The sequence below is a fragment of the Pteropus alecto genome, unplaced genomic scaffold (assembly GCF_000325575.1).
Source record: "Pteropus alecto unplaced genomic scaffold, ASM32557v1 scaffold44, whole genome shotgun sequence".
NCBI lineage: Eukaryota > Metazoa > Chordata > Mammalia > Chiroptera > Pteropodidae > Pteropus > Pteropus alecto.
The window spans coordinates 8,873,582-8,895,356 of NW_006436812.1; the positions used below are offsets into that span (position 1 = coordinate 8,873,582).

The window sequence follows — 21,775 nt, forward strand, 5'->3', positions numbered from 1 at the left end:
AACTATGGTTGCTGCTTTGTCAAGGTCCAGACCTCCTGTCCAGGAAAGGGAATGGACATCCTGATCCTCAGCCTCCCTCAACGAACTGCCACCAGAGGATTGCATAGATGGCCCTGGGCTGAGTCTGGAGGGCAGGGCCTGCCTTGGGGAGGGCCTTGGCTCCTGGGAGGGGCAGACCACAGCTAGCCAAGCTGAGTTCTAAACCCTGAGCTCCTCCAGCCCTCCTCAGTGAGTTCTGCTGCCTCAACTAACCTCTCCTGTCTCTCGGCCCTTCACTCCTCTGTGCTCAGCAAGGCAAGGACATTCAGCCCATCCTGAGACCTTTGCCGCACTCAGAGACCAAGGAGGTAAGAGGGGAAGAAGGGCAGATGGAAAGGCCAGATTCAGGACCTCCTGGGTCTGGGGGCCTAAGCCTCCTAGTTCTTTCTTCTTGGCCTTTCAGATCCCTTTTGAGAAGAACTGTGGAGAGGACAAGAATTGTGAGGCAAACCTGGGGCTGTCCTTCTCCCCTGCAAGGTCTGTAAGACTCCCCACCCCTCGCCTCCTTTTCCTTTCAGAAGACCCCGATCTACACTCACTAAATGTGTCATCTGGGCCTTAGTTTCCTTTTCTGAGAAATGAAAATCTCTTGTGACACCCCTGTCAGGATTAGATAAGATTTAAAACTTAAAGCCTGTGCATAGGAGCTTATTTTTGTTTATTTTTTTTCCTGGCCTACCAGATCCCTCAGTTCTGAAAGTCTACACCTCTGATCCTGCTTCCTTCACCTTGGCCCTCATCACTTTTCCCTGATCTTCCCACTAGGTCCACAATTCTGCATCTGACACCCTCTGCCAGCCTCTCCGTGGAGCTGACACTGAATAACTTGGGAGAAGATGCTTACTGGGTCCAGCTCAGCCTGAGCTTACCCCGGGGACTCTCCTTCCGCAAAGTGGAGACGCTAAAGGTGAGTGAGAAGGCAGGGACTGCCCATGTGCCAGGGCACTTGTCTCACCTCTTAGAGACTCAGGAAGCCAGGACCGCCTAAAGACGTGGGCAGCAGCTGGCATGCAGAGGTCTTAGGGCCACATCTGGGTTTGCTGCCTGATGGCACCTTCAAGTCATATGACCTGAGATATAAGGTTCACCCTTTGTGAGCCTCATATTCCCCAACCAAAAAGAGAGTCTGGGGATACCCACAGGGCTAGTGAGAGGGTCTCATGAAATGGAGAATATGACAGAGGTTCTTGGACCTGGTGACCAAGAAGATGTGCACAGGTTTAGTGAGATTGTGCTACCTCCCTCCTGAAAGTGACCAGCATGTTTTTGAGAGATGGCATGGGTTGTTTTAAGTACAGCTTTTATTTTTTAAATTATTATTATAATGGTAATACATGATCCCCATAGAAACCTAAAAATTACAGAGAAGTTTAAAGAAGATAATCAGCCATACTTCTACAACTCAGCAATTACTTTTAATATTTTGGTGTTTATTGTTCTGTTTATATGTACAAATTACATTGTATATTTATTCTATATTTATTTTAACTAACTGGCATTTTGTTCTCGATATGTTTTTTTCCTCCGTGTTTTTTAAAATGTTTTCATTCCGGTAAAATGTATGTAATATAAAATATACCATCTTAACCATACAGTTCAGTCACATTAAGTACATTCATGATGTTGTGCAACCATCACCACTACCTATTTACAGTACTTTTCCATCATCTCAAACAGAAGCTCCATGCCCACTAAGCAATAGCTTCCTGTTCCCCACCGTCTGCTCATGATAACCTCTAATCTACTGTACATCTCTCTGCATTTGCCTATTCTAGATATTTTATGAGTGGAATCATATATGTCCTTTTGTGTCTGTCTAACTTCACTTAGCATAATGCTTTTGAGGTTCATCCATGTGAGACTATGTATGAATTTCATTCTTTTTAAGGCTAAGTAATAGTCCGTTGTATAGATATACCACATTTTATTTATCCATTCATCTGTCCATGGACACTGGAATTATTCTTAAATAAAAACACCGAATGCTTCCTTAAGGGGCATCTAATAGAGTGATTAAGAACTTGAGAGTCACAGACTTGTGTCCAAGTTCCTGCTGGACCCCTGCCAGATTACCCAGTTGTGAGAGCTTAGGAAAGGCACTTGACTTCCCTGAGCCTCTATTTTCTTATCTAATCACCTTCCCAACCTGAGGCTAAAATCTGTCCTACACGTTATGGTAAAGATGAATGGTTTTAGTCTATGGCCATGCTACCCTGAACAAACCTGATCCTGTCTGATCTTGGAAGCTAAGCAGGGTCGGGCCCGGTTGGTTAGTACTTGGATGGGAGACCATCTAGGAAGACCAGGTGCTGTAGGCGTAAAAAATAAAAAATAAGGGATTGTAAGCTGACAAGGTCCTTGCCATCTTGAGGTCAACCAAGGGTTGTCTCGCTTAAAAAAATAAATAAAAATGAAGAGGAATGGTTTTAAACTGCTTAGTCTAGGATCAAGCTCTTTTTAAAAATGGTTGCTGAAAGTGTAGATGTAGCCACATTTTAATGATCTCATAATATCCTCTCCTGTGATTGTATCACAATGTACTGAACCATTCCTCTCTCTTTCAGTTTTTCACTATTATAAATATTATTGCAGTGAATATCTTGGTCCTAAACCTCTGGCTGTGCCCCTGATTCTTTGACCCCACCTCTCTGAGAATGTGCCCGGAAAGGGACAGAACTGGAGGAAGTGGGCCCTAAGGGTTGGTGGCCTCTGGGGAACCCTTAGCCATGCCCACTGAAAAACTCATTCTCTTCTCACCCCCAGCCCCACAGTCAGATACCTGTGAGCTGCAAGGAGCTTCCTGAGGAGGCCACTCTTCCAACCAGGAGCCTCTCTTGCAACGTGAGCTCTCCTATCTTTAAAGCAGGCAGCTCGGTGAGTGTCTCAACTCCCTAGGTACCAAGCAGCCAGGGGCTTTGAGCTCAGAAGGGAAGGGAGCTGCTGGCTCTAGCCAAGAGTGCAGATGACTGGCAGCGAAGGGCTTACCTACCCCCGACCTCAGTGTGGAGACAATTTGTGTCATGTGTGAGAGCCTGGACTTGGGAATCAGACAAACCTGGAGATGGGTTATCTGTCTTATGACCTTACACATGACTTACACATTAACTCTTTGGAACCTCAGAATCCTCATCTGTATTGTGAGGATAAAACCCCTATCCCAGTGCTGGAGACATAGTGAGCACTCAATAAGTGGTTACTGTTATTATGGCAGTTGACTATAGGGGCTGTGAGATGCTAAGGCTGCCCCCTGAGGCTCAGACCCCTTCCTTCTTCATTCCCCTCTTCTCTCCTCCCAGATTGTTATCCAGGTGATGTTTCATACGCTGCTGAACAGCTCCTGGGGAGACTTTGTCAAGCTGCACGCCAATGTGAGCTGGTGAGCAGGCCCCAGGCAGGCCCCCACCAACATCCTTGCCCTGCTCTCAGACTGCTCTGCAGTCCTGGCCAAGCCCTCTGTTAACACTGCCCTCTCCCTTGCCCCAATGCAGTGACAATGAGGACACAGGCCTCCTGGAGGACAATTCAGCTGCCACCAGCATTCCAGTCCTGTACCCCATCAATATCCTCACCGAGGGGTGAGTCCTGAGCAGCCATCCAACCCTCTCCTTCAACCTCAGCCTCTCCACTCAGGGACTGACCTTGCCTCCCAGGGTTCTCCCTGAAAGCCCCCTCCCTGTCCTAGAGCCCACACCCCCACCATGGGGGTAATTAGAACTGACTCCAGCTACAACTCTAGCAGCTTTTAACACTCAAAAGAGCAAAGGCCTTTGAGAGCTGAGTCAGATTAACATTTAATCTGACTCAGATGGAAGAAAAAGCACATCGAATGCTGTCCTTATATCAGACTCTGTGCCAGCTCACTGCACAGCTGATACTTTCCCTGGAGCTTTGAATGCCTTGTGAGGCAGCAGTGCCCCTCTCCATTTTACTAGTGACCAAACTGAGGCTCAGAGAAGGGAAGAACTGGCCCAGAAGTCATACAGCTGGAAATTACTGATGGCGTGAACTGAACTTAGGTCTGTCTGACTCAAAGACCTGACCTTTACTTAGGTCTGTCTGACTCAAAGACCTGACCTTTACTAAGCTTGCTCTTTACTATTTTCAGCTGTGCTAGGTTTCCTCCCTCCTTGGGGCCAGCACTGTTAGTAGAGGTGAGAGAAAAGTTTCACGATGGCCCTTGCCCACAGAGAGTGTGTAGTCAGGTAGGAGAAACCAAACTCATGCACACACAGAATCAGTGAGTCTCAGGATGCTATGGCAAGAAGGACCCATAGGGACCACTGGTTGGATTTTCTCATTATACAATGATAGTGTTTGAAAGTGATAAGAAATCAGAGCCAGGAAAGATGATATTTGTTGGATGAGAGATGGAAGGGGTCATGAAAAGGTAGGGGCTTGAATTGGGCTCTGAAGGATGAGGATAGGGGCCAGGAAGGAGGAAGGACGTGTCACCAGAGAAAACATCGATGAAGGCATGGCACAGCAAACAGTCTGGCAGATCTGGGAGCAGGGAGTGGAAGGCTCAGGAGCTGTCAGGTCTGTTTGGTGATGTGGGCAGGCAGACTGGGACCTGACCCTGTGGGCAGCGGGGAGCCTTTGCTGGATTCTGTGGAGGCAGGATCAAAAGGTGATGTAAGGAAGGTCAAGGAAGAGATGGGGTGGGAAAAGGAGCCAGAGGCTGGTGCAGTTATCTAGGAGATGAGCAGTGGGGCCCAGTGCAGTGGAGACCCTGGTGCAGTGGTGTGTAGCAGGCAGAACGTGGCTCCAAAGGCACACCCGTCTGCGCTCCAGTCCCGGCCCTCTACTGCAGGACTTTGCCCAAGAGGCTAACCCCTTCCACAAGCCTTAGTTTCCAAAGGGAAACAGCAGGGCATTGTGGGGATTACATGCAGCCATGGCAATGCCGTTGGTAGCACAGTGCCAGCCACTCAGGCTTCCCCTGACCCAGCCCCCCTGCCCTCCAGAAGACTGGTTTGCGGTCTTCTTCACCTTCTACCTCTGCTTTTCTCTCCCTCCGCAGCCAGGAAAACTCCACCCTCTACATCAGTTTCACCTCCAAGGGTTCCAAGATCCACCATGTCAAGCACATCTACCAGGTATGAACCTCAGTGTGAAAAGGTCCTGATAGGTCACACGTTCATTCAGCCCCATCCTGGGGACCGAGGATGCAGAGAACCATTAGATGCAGTCCCGTCCTCAGTGAGTCCAGCCCTCCACCTAGTTAACTGATCCTTTTTGTCTGGTTTCACAGCCTCCAATAGAATGTTTCCAGTGGCAGCATACTCACTAACTCCTTTCCAGCCCTGGATAAATTATCACAGACTTTGAGAACCAGAACTGGGAACCTTGCCTTTATTCAAACATTTAATGAGCTGATGTTCTAGTTTAGGTACTTCACTAGGTGCTGGAGCCGCTCTAGATAAAACAGGGCCCTTGACCACTCATCAAACTCAAGTTCTGTGCCTGGTGCTCTATGTATGCAAAACCCTCTAATTCTCACACCAACTTGTGAGAGCGTATCAGCTAGGCATCGTCATTCCTTTTTACAGATGAGACACTGCCTGGGGCACAGATAGGTCAAGTAACTTGCCCAGATTTTCACAGCTAATAAGGGGACAGGTCAGATTCAAGCACTTATTTGAATACCAAAATCCATGTGTTTAACCTTGAAGATAAGAGTCTGTCATTGCTCATGCGATATGCTCAGTGCTGTAATGGCAGTTTCCATTACCAGCACTCAGAAGAAGGAGTCTAAGAAGAAGCCCGCTGGGTCAAAGGCTTGAGGAGTCTAAGGCTTTCTTAGACCTAACCTCTGGAAGAGGAGTGGGCACTGACCAAGTCAAGAGCATTTTCATTTTACTGCGGGGGAAACTGAGGCCTCGAAAAGGAACTGTCTCACCCAAGGCCACACTGGAGCCAGGACAGACTGGGAAAGGAGCCCAGAAGTAAAGGGGCCTGAAGCAGTTCAGGTGCCTTCAGAACAGAGGCTGGAGCCATTTCTCCGTGAGACTGCCACGAAGGAGAGTGTGGCCTTTGGGAAGGTCACATGCTTGTTTGAAATAGAATGTTTTGAATAGCCAGTTGAGTTGGCTTCTAGTGCTGTTCACTGGAATGGCTCTGGGTTCACGAGGAGGTTGGCCAGGCCAGTCTTTTTACCTGGCAGGCATGGATCTAAACCCCAGCTCTGCCACTTGCATGCTTTGTGGCCTTGGGCCAAAGACTTACCTGTCTATGCCTCAGTTCCCCATCGCAAAAAGAGTTTGGAATAAGAATTTCACAGGTGGCCGTGAGGTTCAGTGGGTTACCTGCTCCCTGTGGAGTGCTTGGTGCAGTGCCTGGGGAAGTAGAGGTTGTGAGGTGGGTGAGGTGGGTGTTGTGCTGTGCCCTGAGAACCCCCAGCTACTTAGAAGGCCTCCTTTCATTCTTGCCTCACTCAGCCCAGAACCAGTTCAAACCCCTGAGTTTCTCCCTCAGAAGAGTCGTCAGGGCTAGTTGGCTCCATCTGTCTCACACCCTCCAGCACCTTAAGCCAGCATTTGATTCCCCACCACTTGGCCCTCCAAGCAGCTGCTTTTGCTAAAGCCCCTTATGTCTTCTCTGTTTTAACTAAACCCAACACAATATAGGACATGGGTGATCCATTCCTTCTTTCTTAAAACTGTCCCATGAGTCAGGCCCTTTTTGCCACAAGGAGGTCAGCTCTAATAATTGAGGTTTATTGTAACCTAGACAGGCATGGAACCCCGTGAGAGCTGGACAGCTGGGCCACAGGATCTCCTTCCTCATGGTCCCCTGCTCCTCTGGCTGGTTAGGAACATAAGCTTCAGCCAGACCTGAATCTTTTTAAACATTGCCACTTAAAGCTGTGTGGCCTTAAGCAGTTTACTTGACCTCTCTGAGCCTCAGTTTTTCAATCTATAAAATGTGGATAGTAACACCTACTTTATGGGGTTGTTTTGAAGAGCAAATGAGAAAATATGTGTTACGTTCTTAACATAGTGCTTGACACCTAAGGTACTTGTCAACATTGGCTGTTTTAGTCATCCAAGGAAGGTGATGAAGCATAGTGGTTCCAGTCTCTGGTTTGAGCCTAGATTAAAATGCCAGCTCTGCTACTTGATAGCTTCAGACAAATTAACTTCAGTGAGCCCTAGTTCTCTCATCTGTAAAATGGGGATGATAATGTCCACCAAGTAAGAATCCTGACGGAACTAAATGAGATGATGCACTTAGTGAGAATTAGAAGAGACCTGGCCCTCCAAGTGCTCAGTAAATGATGATTGTTATTACGCATGTGTTCTAACCCGCTGTCTTCTGCTTTGTCATCATTACCATTCCCTTAGCAGTACGTGGCTCTGGGCTGGCACTACTGATTGCTCTGTGTCACTTTCCACAGTGTCAGTGACCCCTTTCCAGCTGACAACTCCAGCTTGTGTCCCTCCTTCTCCAATACACCTGTCCCTGCAGCTTGTCACTCATCTCCACTGAAATGTCTTCCTAGCATCTTTTTTTGATCTTTTAACAGCTTTATTGAGAACTAATTCACATACCATACAATTTACCCACTTAACGTATATGACTCAATGGGTTTTTTAGTTTATTCACAAATTTGTACAACCATCATTATAATGTAATTGTAGAACATTTTCATTGCTCCAAAACAGAAACCCCGTACCCATGTACTATCACTCCTTCATCTTCCCTCCCCCAGCTCCTGTATAGACTCTTGTCTCTCTGTATTGATTTACCTATTCTGAACATGACATATAAATGAAATGATACAATATGTGGTGTTTTGTGACTGGCTTCTTTTAGCATAGTATTTTCAAGATTCATCCATGTTGTAGCACGTGTCAGTATTTCATTCATTTTTACTGCCAAATAATATTCCACTGTAAGGTAGGTCACATTTGATTTATGCATCATCAAGTCATGGAACTTTGGGTTGTTTCTACTTTGGGGCTGTTATGGGTAATGCTGCTTAAACATTCCTGTACAAGTTTTTGTGTGAACATATGTTTTATTTCTCTTGGGTCTATAACTAGGACTATAACTGCTCCTCTTGAAGCTTTGGCCTCAACATGTTCTAAACCAAATTTATTTATTATCTTTTCCTAAGCTAGCATCTTCTCTGGCTTGCTTAGAATCTTTTAAAAGACCACTTTTTCCTCAAGCAAAACTTTCAAGTCTGGGTGAATTTCTCCTTCCAATATAGCTAGACCCACTGCCTCCTCATCTTCTGTGGTCTGTATCCTCTTTTCTCTTTTGTCTCTGCTACTGCTCGGACTCAGTTCCTCATCTTCTTGCAACTGGACCACTGGCATAGGCTCCAAGCTTGGGCCTCAACCCACCTTTCCCAGCTTCTTTCTATTCCATACCTGCTGTGGATGCGTCTCACTGGAGCCGCCCCATCCTCAGCTGCCTTCCATGACTCTCCATTGCCGAGCAATGGTCCCCTGACTTCTTGCCCTCAGGCCTTCTGGGCCCCACAGTCTGATCCAGAGTCTCCTTTCCAGACTTATCTCCTCTCTCTCCTTCCGAGCACCCTACCATTTAGCCACAACACACTCACCTGGTGCTGGCCTAACTCCCGCCCTTTTTCTTTCTAGATGCCTTCCCCATCTTCATCTGTTAATTTCCTGTTTATCTTTCACAGTTAAATTCGTATTCTGCTTCTGACATTAGACCTTTTTAGTTTAACTGATATTTTTAAAGCATACACAAATGTTTACTGAATGAATAAATGATAGAACCTCTCGAACTGGATATATATTTCCATGCTTGACTTCCCTGAGACCTTTATTGGTGCTGCCCTTGTGACACTTTTTTATATATGTCTGGGTCTTCCAATCCGAGCACAGATAGCTCTTTTGTATAAAAGGTACTCGGGAAATATTTATTAAATTAATTTAACGCACTTGCCACAATGAGTCTTTCCCAACTTGCATTTTGCAAATAATTTTTGCATCTGTCTTTGTTAAATGTCATTCATTCTTTTATTTATTCAAAAAACTTTCTTAAGGCCTGTTATTTGCTAGCTACTGTATCCAACAGGAGGGAATTGTAGGTGAAATAAATCCCAGCTCCTGCCCTCGTGAAGTCCACATTCTATTGGAGATACAGACACATCAGCAGATACTTTGTCATCCTGCTGGAGATGTAGACTGCTGTGGGAACACAGTAGAGGGAAGCTGCCCTATCCTTGGGGAGTCAGCCAGACTTTTAGAATGATATATTTGAGCAGTACCTTCCAGGATGTCTGAGGGCTGGCCGCATGGAGAAAGCCAAGAAGTACGTGTAACCCACACTGAATTGAGGACAGGGATGGGATGCGACTGATCACTGCCCACTGCTTGACAATGAGTGGGCCCTTGTGCCTCAGCCAGTGAGAATTGGACCTGGGGTAGCAGTTAGGGTGTCTGGCATCCAGGGCTCAGCAGCTCTTTTGTTCTCTATACCAGGTGAGGATTCAGCCGTCCGTCCATGACCACAATGTGCCCACCCTAGAGGCCTTGATTGGTGTACCGCAGCCTCACAGTGAGGGGCCTATCACACACAAGTGGAGTGTGCAGATGGTGAGTACTGCTCAGGGGAGGGAAGGAAGCTCAGGTCTGTGGAGTTGAGCTCATAAAGGGATACAGAGGCATGGGAAGAGAGTGAAGATGGATGAATCCTATCACACTCAGTTATGTCTGAATCTTCCAAGGGCTAGCTGGGGAGAACTGGGATTTCAAGGTCATATCTAGAGGGTCAGGATGAATGCCAGGTTCTGGCTTTAAGGGGCCAATGTCCTCTCTCAGCTCTGAACTAACTGAAGATCCCACCTTATCATTCCTAGGAGCCTCCTGTTACCTGCCACTATGAGAATCTGGAGAGGTCGCCCAGTGTGACTGAGGTATGGACATGTGAGCTAAGAAACTTGAGTGTGGGCTGGGCAGAATGCAAGTAGGAAGACAATCTCTCTGACCCCTTGCTGTTCTTTATTCCTAGCAGCCTTGTTTGCCTGGAGCCCTATTCCATTGCCCAGTTGCCTTCAAGCAGGAGATCCTCATCCAAGTGACTGGGATTGTGGAGCTGGTGGGGGAGATCAAGGTAGCACCCACCAGCATCAGACACAGAAGTGGTTGTGGGGGCCTTGAGGGGTGGAGGTGGGTTCCCTACCATGTGGTCTTCCTGCATTTCCTGTTTTATCTTGATGAAAAATCCCCAGTGTTTGAAATTTGAAATTTGCAGTGCTGTTTTCATCGACCTGTGAACAGTTCTTATACATTCTTTATAGGAGAACTTTTCTTCCATCAGTGGAGTGTAGCACATTAGAATGCTGCAGTATAAAACTGAGTAGATGTGGTACACCCCACTAGGACCCATTCTCTTCTGCCCCTTGAGTTGAAGTGGGGCAGAGTCAGTGGATTCTTGGGCCTCGTGCTCCATGGCTCTGACGCCTTCCCCTCCCCTCCCACAGGCCTCCTCCATGTTCAGCCTCTGCAGCTCCCTCTCCGTCTCCTTCAACAGCAGCAAGCATTTCCACCTCTACGGCAGCAATGCCTCCCTGGCCCAGGTATCTCTCTACCTCCTCAGAAGACCCAGGAATAGAGGTCTGCAGAGAGATCTGAGGAACCACAGGGCAGAGCTGGAAAAGCCAGAGCTAGAAGTGGGCAGCCATACGGAAGGAGGTGTGGGCTTAGCACAGTAAGAACTTCCCCAGAGGCAGAGCTCATGGAAGCCGTGAGCTTCTACCACCACCAATGGGCAAACAGACCACAAGGTCACCTGTCTGAGGTGTGTCAGGTAAAGATCAAATTGATGGCAGCTCAGCAAAGGGGTACCCACCCCTCAGGTAGAGTGTGAAGGGAAGACACTCTAAGTAGAAAGAGAGCAAGTGCAGGGCTCGGAGTTGAGACAGTGGGCGAGGGAGTTTTAAGAGCAGGAGACTCAGAGCAGGAGAAGGGAAGTCGCAGCTAAAAAGATAAGCAGAAGCCGGATTCTAGAAGGCTTTCATGCTGAGCTGAGATTCCAGCATGTTCTCCAGGGACTAAAGGAAGCCATTTAAGGGCTTAAGGTGGGCCATGGTGCATGTTTGCCAGTTCACTCTGCCGGCTGCTGCAAGAAGTATACTGGAAAGGGGGGTGGGGCCAGAGCCTGGTGTCGTGACACAGTCTAGACTGGAAATGCAAAGACCTAGAGATTGAGGCCGGATTCACAAGAAATGTTAGTGGAGGCCGGGGCTGGCGGGGGCGGGGCGGGCTTCTTCTCTGTATTTCTCTCCTCTCGTTCTCCCCAGGTCATCATGAAGGTGGACATTGTATATCAGAAAGAAATGCTCTATCTCTACGTGCTGAGCAGCATTGGGGGGCTGTTGTTGCTGCTGCTGATTTTCCTGGTGCTCTACAAGGTGGGGGCTTCTGGGAGGAATGGGTATGGCTGAGATGGGCAGAAGATTGGCAGGAGTCAGGGAGGAGAACACCAATATCAGGGAGCAACAAAGCCAGAAGGGATTTCAGCCTACTCTTTCCTTCTACAGATAAGGCTGGCTACTGAGCCCCAAAGAGCAAATGAGATTTTTCCCCATCACTCCACCAGGCACTGGTAGGGCCAGGACTGGGTACCCAGGGAGAGGAAGGAGAAGGGCTCTCCTACATATCGAGGGTCAGGCACTGGGATACAGAGGCACATACCACAAACATGGCCCCCACATTTGTGGAACTCACAGTCTAATGGGACAGACAGACAGGAACACACATGATGAGGGCTCCACTAGGGGGACCTGTGTGCTCTGGAGCCCATAATGCAGGAGCCTGACTTAGGCTGGGGGAGTCTGGGAAGGCCTCCCAAGCGAGGTGGCATTTGAGTTGGGATTTGAAGGATGAGTAGGAGTTAGCCAGATGAAGAGTACTGAAGGGAAAGTTTCTTCCCATTACCCCTCCAGAGGGTTGTCATTAACAACTTTTTGTTTCTGTTTCTCCAGGATGTAGTTTTATTGTTAACATATGTACGTGTGTGAGCATGAGAGAGAGAAAGAGAAAAGTCAATGTATGTGTGTATATATTGAAAATGTAAATGAGATTAGACTGAATATGCTGCATGGGAGCTTGTATTTTCCCCTGGATATTATATCTTGATGTCTTTCCATCTGACCACAATCAGGTCTACCTCTTGCTTTGTAACCCGGGTGGTTTTCTCTGCTGTCTGGGTACCCCACCTTTTAACAAGTTCTCCATTGATGAACATTTAGATGGTTTATAATTTACATCTGTTCCAAACAGCATGACAAAAGAGGTTCTTGTTACACACCTCTTTGCACCCTTGTCCAAATATTTTTTAGAATTAATTCCTAGACCTGGACATGGAATTGGTAAGCCAAAGAATATATATCTTTTGAGCTTTCAACAGAGAGTGCATGACACATTCTAAGCACTATATAAGCGTGGGCTCTTACTATTAGTATTACTAGATATTGTCAAATCACACACCTAAAATATTGGTACATGACATTTTGATGAGCCTGAAGAATGAACTAGTAAGTGTACAGCTTTTTAACATGTTGCCAACAACCAGCTGTGGCAGACACCCTCACCCCATCCCTAGAGTAAACACCACATGTCAGCAGCACTTGTGATTTATTAACATACAGAGTGCTTTCATGTTTTGATAGGACCACCTGTGTTCCATGACTTTTCGCTCACTCAATTTTTGTCTTCCTACAGGTTGGCTTCTTCAAACGGGATTTGAAGGAGAAGATGGAGGCTACTGTCGATGCCTCCAATGGAATCCCTGGAGAGGACTCTGGGAAGCCAGCATCTGAAGAAGAGGCTGTGGATCCAGGCTGCCTGGATCCCCTGCATAAGGAGGATGCCCAGGATGGAGGTGGCACAATCTGAGGCCCAGACCTGAGGCAGAGGGCCCAGGACTGGACTCGGGATGTCTGGTGCAGGTCTGCCTGTAGCTGCATGCCATTCTGTGCCCTCTGGCAAAGTTATTACCTCTCGCTAGGCCTCCATTTTTCTGTCTTGAACATGGAGAGCACTCCTGTCTGCCTCCTTTGCAGGCTTATGGTGAAGATTCACCAAAGGATGGGCCAGGAAGGCCATGGAGGCGAGGCCTTGTAATCATCAGGTAGCCCTGGTTCCCACCAGCCCCTCTTAGTTTCCTCCCCTGGAAGAGAAAATCTGATCTAAATTTGGAGAAACCGTAGTCCCAGGACCTAGTGACACTCCTGGTCCTCAAACCCACCTGCCCATAGAGGTCCACAAAGCCCTCAGACTCCCAGAACCTTGCCCCACACTCTCTCCTGCCTGGAGTCCAGCCAGTTTTTCATTCTGCTTCCAGAGAGCAGATATGATCTGTGTCACTTCATTGTTGCTGCAAACCTCTTGCTCTTTGGCTGAAGACCAAATTCCTTAATATGCCTTCCAAAATCTGCAAAATATCCTTAATATGCCAATGCAGAATTGGGCCCTTGTTGCCTTCCCGGCCTCCTATAGAGATGACATCCCACAGCCTTTCCTAAGCCCCAGTTACACCAGCATTTCTCACTTGCCAAGCTCCTTACTGTCTCACCACCTTCGCTCAGACTGCTCTCTCTGCCTGCAGCATTCCTCCTTCCTCCTTTTCCTGGCTAACTCTCGTCAGTCCTCAGATCTCCACTTACACATCACTTCTTCATGGCAGCCCCCTGAACCTGACTCATTTGGGTTTTCACATTATGCATGCTCACATTAGCCTGTAATTGTCCATCATAGCACAGATCTTATTTGTTAACTGTTAAATGATTTAACTTAATTTTCATCTCTCAAATAAAGTGAACTCCAAGGGTAGGAACTGTACTTCAGGATCCCTGATGATATCACAGAGCCAGACACATAGTTGGTGCCTAACATAATTTCATTCGATTAGTGAGGGAGCCTGTGGTAAGATAGAGAAAAGTTTGGATGGTCCATGGTATCCCCATTCTTAAAGGCTCAACCTTCCCTGAGTGCCTGCCCTCTTCCTCCACAGCCCCAACCAGAACGTCATCATCCCCAACTATAGCCCTCACTGTGAGACTCTGAGCTCAAGGGCAGGGACCATATCCATTCACCTGGCTCCTAGTGCCAAGCACACTGCCTACATATATTTACCCAATAAATGCGAAATTCCGTCCAATTTTGTGAAGTTTCTATGCTGGTGCAACATTGCAGTCTGACTCAATTAAATGATCATTTTCTTAACCATTTTACTAAGTGGGACCCAAGTAGTAGTTCTTATTTATCTTTCTTTCTTTATTATTATTATTTTTTTCCATCATGACCCTCAGAAACTGATTGGCACTTGATATTGTGAGTTAGTTCAAAAGAGAAGCAGGGAGGGAGACACAGAAAATGAGAAAAGATTAAGGAAGCATTGACAATTCATTTAGATGTGAGAGTTGACCTTCCCTTGCTCCCCCACCCCCCACCCTTTTTAAACCCTGTCACTTCCTCCTTTAGAAGGGATAAAGGGAAAATATTGACTCATTCTACGGCCAGCTCCAGGTCCAGCATCAGGAAGTAAGAAGCAACATTTGGTCCCCAAGCAGTGACCTTTGATGGCTCCCTTCTACCTATAGAGTGGAGTGAGTGAGCATTCCCAAGACTGGCAGACAACCCAGAAAAATCTCTGAAAGGCTGTTGGCCTTTCCAACATTACTGAGGCCCTTCTGGTCCAGTCCCCAAAGAATATTGAGGCTGGATCCTAAGCAAGACATCAGGAAGGAAGAAGTGAGGCCCATTTTTCCATAGCGGGAAAATGTTTTAACTGTCAGTAATATCACAGAACTACTAAAAGTATATGAAATTATCTGTAGGTCTCATGAAGCATAAGTCAGGTTGTACTCATTTATGAAGTATTTCTTGAGTGCTTTGTCTCATGCTCTGTTCTGTGCTCTGAGGACATGGTGATGAACATGACAGACAAGTCCCTTCCCTTGGGAAGCTTCACTACAGTGGGAAAACAGTAAAAAAGTAGAAATGTGATTCTAAACAGCAATAGGGCTATGAAGAAAATGAAGCAGGATAAGGGGTTAGAGGGTGATGGAGAGAGAGGGTCCTTTTAGATAGGTGGTCAGAAAAGTCTAAGGAGGTGATATTCTGTGACATGGGGAGGGTGGGGAGTGGATATTTTCATTCAGGTTGAAAACAAAAAGCAAAGAAGATCTGGGAGGCTCATTTCAAGAACAGACCTGCCATCGTCCCCAAGAATCTCAATGGTTCTTGTTCTTGAATACCTATGTGTCCTTTCCCACCTCTGTGCCTTTGCACATGTTCCCCTTGCCAGCATGTGCAGTTCCACCTCTTTCCTATCCATGAAAACCTTACTACTTCAGAGCACTTCGAAGCTTCTCCCAGTCCCACAATTTCTGGACAAAAAGACCTGTTCCATCACCACTTTGTTTATACCACATACACTGACTGTATGGACTCCTGTCTCAAGACTAGGAGGTTCTGGAAGGCAGGACTGAAGTCTTACATATGTTATCAACAGTGACCCCTCACTAGGGCTGGCACAAAGAACGTGTTCAAATGAGGCCCTCAAATGTTTTGGCCTCAATGTTTTAAGACCTCTTAAAAATCATTGAGGATCCCCAAAGAGCTTTCATCTATATGGGTTATATGTACTGGTATTTATCCAATTAGAAATTAAAATAGAGAAAAATGTAAAACATAAGAACACCTGAGTCTATATTCCATGCAAGCCATCAGAGTAATGACATTTGCCACGACATGTCATGCAGCCTCTAGGAAACACGGCACTTACGTGAGAAGGACAGTAAAAAAGTAAATAACATCTTAGTATTGTTAGGAAAATAGTCAAAACCCAGTCAACCCTAGCTTTGAATCCAGGCTCAGTTGTGTAATGTAGGATAATTACTTATTCTCTCTGGGACTCATTTCTTCATTTGTAAAATGGGAATAACAACTGTGTATATATCTCAGAGCTGTTGTGAGCATTAAATGAGATAATACTTGTAAACTGTTGAGCACTGTTGCTATAGCGCACCAGTGCTTGATAACAGTGGTGGATAGAAATGGTTGTTCAGATGTGCAGAATGGTATGGTAAAGGCAGCGTGCTGGACTGTAAATCAAGACACCAAATATTGGAGTCCTAGCTCTTCCACTAGCTCTACCGCCCAGATCTTGGGGGAATACTTGTGCCCTTTCTGGGTTTGGTCTGCCCCACCTGGGATCTGGCAGTACTTTGGGGGTTATTGCGGAAGGGAGAGGTGGGAGCTGAGCAGCCAAGTCCCCACCCTCATTTGATCAGCTTGTACATACTAAGGTTCTGTGCATACAGGCTACTTTATCAATTGAGCGTCACAGGCACTATGCCCAGCGCCTCCTAGCTCTCAGAGGCCTATGAACTTGTTTGGGAACTGAAAAAAATCAACTCAAAAATATGAAAATTAAATTGTGTAATTGAAATAAATGTTGAAATAACATTTACAAATGCAATATGTAAGGTAGTCAAATGCAGTTCTATTCAATGTATGTAATTAAATATATGAACTATATTAAATGTGGGAATTGGAGTATTTTAATATTTGAAATTTTGTGTGATAGAGTATGACGATATAAAAAAATGAATAAAGTTTACAAAGGTCTTTAAAATGTCAAGATTTTACTTGAAAAATCTACTTCCAAAAATAATTAAAACTTGGGCTACCACTAAACAGAACCAAACTGTATTGAACTGTATGATCTCCAAGGCCCCTTCCAGTGCTTGCAGATCATGAGAGGCTAGATTGAAATGTACTTAGAAAAGTGATTTACTCTTGACAAGATATAAGGCCCTGAGGATGGGCATGGGGCTTAGGATGATGTCAGGATCCTGAGGCCCAAGAAACTTCGTAAATCAGACTCCCCACCTGTCTTGTGGCCAAGCTGCTGGGGGCAGGTGGAGCCAGGCAGACGTAATCTGAATGTCTTTCCTGCCTCTTAGCCGTGAGTGACTATGAGCAGGTTACTTAGCTCTACGAGCTCCATTTTCCTTTTCTGTGAAATAGAATAAACCTTCACAGAGCACTGTCAGGCCCTTAGCAGGAGTTTATCTCAAGACATGCCCAGCAGGGTGATTCCCTAAGGTGTGGTCTGTCCTCAGCTAAGCTCACAACACGCCAGAATCCCTGACACTCACTAATAACACCAACTCCCCATCCTTTCCTGAGGAGCCAAGTGTTGCAAGGGGTGAGGCTCAGATGGGAAAGGGAAATAGGGTAAAGTAAAGCTAGAGTGGTCCCACCAATAGATACAGGGATCCTAAAAAGGGGCAGCAGACCTGCAGCAAATCAGACCTACCCTGGTGAGAGGGTTCTAAAGGCTAAAGTGAATCCTCATACTGGGCCCAATACATGACCCCCTATGGGTGGGGTTGGAACTTATGGTTCTGGTCAGAGTCAGGGTCTGCACAGAATGGTGGCTAGAGGTTCCAGCTTGTGGGGCAGGGGGAATGGCACAGCTGGGTGCTGGAAGCCAAGGAGAGGGAACGCATGCTCCACGCCCGGATATAAGAATCAGGGTCTGTTTTCTGGTGCAAGTGCACACCCTCTGTGTTTGGGAAGAGAGATATCCACAAAGTTGAGGGCTTTCTCAAACCCACAATGGGCCCCCTGTGAGTCTGTGCAGCATGCAAAAAGCATGGGATATAAACTCTGGCAGATATGGGAAAGTCATGTCTCCTGAGATTCAGATTGTAAGATTTCAGTAAAATACTGAATATAAAATCACTTCCCAGCACTTCCCTATGGCTTCACTGTTCGCAGTTATGACCTAGTGACTTCCACTGCCCAGGGTATTACTGTCCATGCACACATTTTAAGGACAAATCTCTTTTACCACATAAAGGTTTTTATTGAACTCAAATTCAGGGGCTCCAAAGCCTGAGAAGACAAGGGAGGCTAGGGTTTGCACTCCGAGGCGTAGGCCCCACTCTGGGCTTTACTCCCCATCCCACCTGCCTTCACCCCTTCCTGACTGAACAAGGGTCTCAGTAGCTACCAATCTAGGCTACCCTACTCTAATTTAGGAACCCAACCCCTCCCTCCCCCCACCCCCATCTAGCACCCACCAAGGGGCATGCTGCTGCTGAGGCCAGCTTTCTGTTGACCTCTTTCTGGATTCTCCCAGAGCCTCCTGCTGCCTGTTTGGCCTCCCTCCAACCCCTCTTCATTACCCATTTCCCATAAGTCTCCAGGGCATGTAACTTCCTCCACCCTGGCCCCCTTTTCCTATAACCCTCAACTCTTCCTTTCTCCTCCAGCTTTTCCACTATTCTAAAGATTTCTCTAGCTCCCTGTCCCCTCCTCTTCTGCCCACCACCGCCCTGCCCCTGACAGCACCCCAGGTCAGCGCCTGCCGGCAGCGTGGGTCCGCTGGTGACGGATGAGGTCAGAACTCTGTGAGAAGGCCTTGCCACAGTCATCGCACTTGTAGGGTCTCTCCCCGCTGTGAACCCGATGATGCTGCAGCAACGTTGAAGAGCGGCAGAAGCCCTTGCCACACACAGCGCACCTGTAGGGCCGCTCGCCTGTGTGGGAGCGCTGGTGCTGAATCAGAGTGGAGGAGCGGTTGAAGGTCTTGCCGCAGTCAGGGCAGCTGTAGGTGCGGCCTGGCAGGTGGGTGCGGGCATGGATGGCCAGCACAGAGCTCTGGCCAAAGCGCTTGCCACACTCAGGACACTTAAAGGGCTTCTCACGGGCATGGCTGCGAGCATGGGGGATAAGTGCCGAGCGCTGGGAGAAGCTCTTGCCACAGATGCCACAGCTGAAGGGCCTTTGCCCAGTGTGCACCCTCTGGTGACTACGCAGGGATGAGTTCTGGCTGTAGCATTTGCCACACTCGGGGCAGCTGTAGGGCCGCTCATGGCTGTGGGTACGCTGGTGCCGCAGGAGGTAGGAGCTGTCACCAAAGGCCTTGCCGCAGTGCGGGCACTTGTAGGGCTTCTGACCAGAGTGGGTGCGCTGGTGGCGAAGCAGGTAAGAGCTGTCAGCGAAGGCCTTGCCACAACGGGGACACTTGTAGGGCCGCTCACCCGTGTGGGTGCGCTGGTGTTTGATGAGGTCAGAGCTCTGGGAGAAGGCCTTGCTACAGACCTCACATTTATAGGGCTTTTCACCTGTATGGATACGCTGGTGCTGGATCAGGGTGGAGCCCCGCCCAAAGCTCTTTCCACAGATGCCGCAGATATTAGGCCGAGGGCCCTGCCCACCCCTGGCCCGGCCACCCCTTCGGCCTGGACCCCGCAGGGTACCCGTCAGGCCCAGAGGATTTTGGAGCATCTCAAACTGGGGTGTAGCCAGCAGGGCCTCCGTAGGCACCTCAAAAGGTGGCCCAAGGGGCAGGCCCCCTGTGGGTTGCTCACCAAACCCCTGGGTGAAGGAGTCCAAGGGATGGGCTCCCAAGGGGATGCTCAAAGGATTCTTTCCCTCAGGACTGTGAAGCATCTCTGCTCCTTCCTGGAATTTGGAACTCTGAGCTTCAAATTCAGGGCTTTGGGTTTTGAACTCAGGGTTCTGGGGTTCATAGCTGGAGCTCTGAGATTCATATCCAGGGCTCCGGGGTTCACACCCAGGGCTCTTGGGTTCATACCCAGGGCTTTGGGGCTCATATCTAGGACTTTGTGGTTCAAACTCAGGGCTCTGAGAATCTGATTCTGGGCTTCTGGGTGCGAATTCAGGGCTTGGGGGCACAAACCCAGGGCTTCGGGACTCAAAACCTGGGCTTTCAGGCTCAAACCTGGGGCTTTGGGGTACAAACTCTGGGCTTTGTGGCTCAAACCCAGGGCTCTGGGGTTCAAGCCCAAAAGGTATTTCTTCGACCTCATAGTCCCCAGTGCATTCTTGCTGAGAAATGTCCTCTTCCTCATTCTCACTGATGTTGCCTGTAGGATCAGAGAATTACAAAAAATCCAGATTTTGTGGGGCATAGGTCACTAGTTCCTACCATTATTTGCCACAAACCTCTCCCTCCTCAAACACAGTAGCTGGCCCTTCGGCAGGTGCTGAAATTCCCACCTTCCCCTCAACAAATCCAGGACACTCGGTCCCAGCCCCGGCCCACCCCAAGTCCCAGTTGTCCAAGTCCCCCGCTCCCTACCCCTTCCATGGACCAGAGCCCTCTTTCCCGCTCCCAGACACGATCCTCGGAGGGGCGCTCCCTCCCTCACCTTTGAGGGACCCTTCGGGGCTCCCTATTTCGTCAGGACTTTGCACATCCCGGGGCTCAAGGCCCCACGGCGACGCCTCCCGTTCCATCCCCGCAGGCTCCCAGTGCGGCGGCAGCAGTGGCGATGGCGGATGATCCTGAAACCCGGCCTGAGCGCCCTGAGACCAGGGCCCTCGCTGCCCGCCCACTCAGCGCCGCCCCGGAGACCCGGCTGCCCAGCCCGGGCCCCCAAGGCCGGACGTCTTGACCCTGGGCCTCTAGGGCCGGCCGAGCCCCTCCCCTCCCCGCGGCCCCTCCACCACCCACAAGGTCTCGGCTTGCCCTGGGGCCCTCACAGGTCCCCACGCGTCGTGGCCTCGGAGACGAGGGGCTTCACGACGCGTCCTACCGCCTTCAGAGACCTCTTCCCACCCGAGACCCCGCAGTCTGGCCTCCCAGCCCCCGGCTGGGCTGCGGTTGTCCGACCCCCTCCCCCCGCACAGGAAGTGTCCGTCCGCGGCCAGTTTCCCCCGTTGGCTAGCGCTGCGGCCTCTCTAGGAGCGGCTGGAGGTGGAAACTCGTTGGCATTAACCCTGGGCTGGAAGGCCCCCTCGTTGAGGTGGAGGACGGGGCGTCCTGGAGCCGGCGAGAGACGCTGGGGCAGTTTCTGTGCCTATGTCCCAGGTTTCCTTCCGTCCGGAGGGCCTATCTGTCCTTCTCCCGGGCTCTGCGTCTGTCAGGGACTGTGGCCAAGGGCGAGACGACAGGAGAGACCAAGGTCAGGGAGAAGGAGCGACGCTTCCCGGCGCCAGCGGGGGCGGTGTCTAGCTCCCCTCCGCTCCCGGGCCTCGGGGTCAGCTCCGGCCGCGCCTCCGGAACTTGGACGGACACCCCCCTCCCTGGGGTCATTGAGACTCCTGAGTCTGGGACCCCCCCTTCCTCTAATTCCACTGCCCCTGAACGCCGTGCCCACCCCCCATTTCTGGCTCCCTCCTCTCTGCGCCTCCTAATTTCTACCCTTCCCCCACCCGCCCCCCGCAGGGATAGGATCGTTGCCAAGGAAACAGTTCCGCCTCGGATCTGCAGGGGCACCGCCCCTACCTCCTAGAGAGCTCGGCAATTGGCGGGTGAAGCTCCTGTGCTCACCGTCCCGCCACCTCCCACTACTCCAACTGCTAAGCGTTAATGGTCGCCAGGAAACGCGAGGCATCTTTCTGATTGGTTGGAGAGTGCGCAACCGGAACCACCTACCCCGTCCGCCAGAAGTGCCGGCGGGAGGAGTGGGAGGGACCTGCCTGGCGTCTGCCCTAGAGCCGGGTCTTTACTTTTAGTACTTTTCCCGCTCCAGTACCCATCGTTATGTTTTATCTTTCTGAAGAATGAAAGCCAAGGGATCTGGGGACAGACACCCTTCCTCCCCTAGTCTTCTCCCACAACTCCGTTTACCAGCACTTTTCCTTCCTACAGGTCTAAAGTGCTGAAGGGGCCAGTCTGGGGATCCTCCCTCAGAGAAGAGGCTGCTTTCTTTTCGATTATTCTGCCTCTCCCCTTCACCATCCCCAAAGTCTAAATTTAACTCTTT

The 21,775-nt window shown here is 49.0% G+C and overlaps 2 protein-coding genes and 1 pseudogene across 3 annotated transcripts in view; 2 read left to right on the plus strand and 1 right to left on the minus strand.

Moving 5' to 3' along the window:
• ITGAL (integrin subunit alpha L) overlaps positions 1-14,259 on the plus strand; it is a 36,320-nt gene extending 22,061 nt beyond the window's left edge. The window contains exons 19-31 of one of the 2 annotated variants that reach the window (XM_006914126.2): positions 291-347; positions 443-516; positions 805-946; positions 2,803-2,913; positions 3,336-3,415; positions 3,528-3,614; positions 5,060-5,135; positions 9,501-9,614; positions 9,878-9,934; positions 10,030-10,131; positions 10,502-10,597; positions 11,321-11,431; positions 12,744-14,259. In XM_006914126.2, the coding sequence (XP_006914188.1) occupies positions 291-347; positions 443-516; positions 805-946; positions 2,803-2,913; positions 3,336-3,415; positions 3,528-3,614; positions 5,060-5,135; positions 9,501-9,614; positions 9,878-9,934; positions 10,030-10,131; positions 10,502-10,597; positions 11,321-11,431; positions 12,744-12,917 (1,281 nt within the window). In that variant the 3' untranslated portion in view covers positions 12,918-14,259. The remainder of the gene's footprint in view (positions 1-290; positions 348-442; positions 517-804; positions 947-2,802; positions 2,914-3,335; positions 3,416-3,527; positions 3,615-5,059; positions 5,136-9,500; positions 9,615-9,877; positions 9,935-10,029; positions 10,132-10,501; positions 10,598-11,320; positions 11,432-12,743) is intronic. The other variant, XM_006914127.2, reaches the window with a different exon arrangement.
• LOC112481599 lies at positions 2,235-2,357 on the plus strand (annotated as a pseudogene).
• A 3,619-nt stretch (positions 14,260-17,878) lies between the features above and the next one.
• ZNF768 (zinc finger protein 768) lies at positions 17,879-21,397 on the minus strand. The gene is made up of 3 exons (XM_006914128.3): positions 21,295-21,397; positions 20,216-20,936; positions 17,879-19,930 (listed from the first exon to the last, which is right to left on the minus strand). Exons 2-3 carry the CDS (start codon positions 20,301-20,303, stop codon positions 18,396-18,398), a joined length of 1,623 nt encoding a protein of 540 aa, XP_006914190.1. The 5' UTR covers positions 20,304-20,936; positions 21,295-21,397; the 3' UTR covers positions 17,879-18,395.
• Positions 21,398-21,775: the final 378 nt, after the last annotated feature.

What these genes read in the sequence shown, in the direction of transcription:
- ZNF768 (XM_006914128.3), bottom strand. Translation starts at nt 20,303, where the DNA reads ATGGAACGGGAGGCGTCGCCGTGGGGCCTTGAGCCCCGGGATGTGCAA. An exon ending in CCCCGAAGGGTCCCTCAAAG is followed by an intron (nt 19,931 to 20,215) that starts GTGAGGGAGGGA and finishes CTGATCCTACAG; the next exon opens with GCAACATCAGTGAGAATGAG.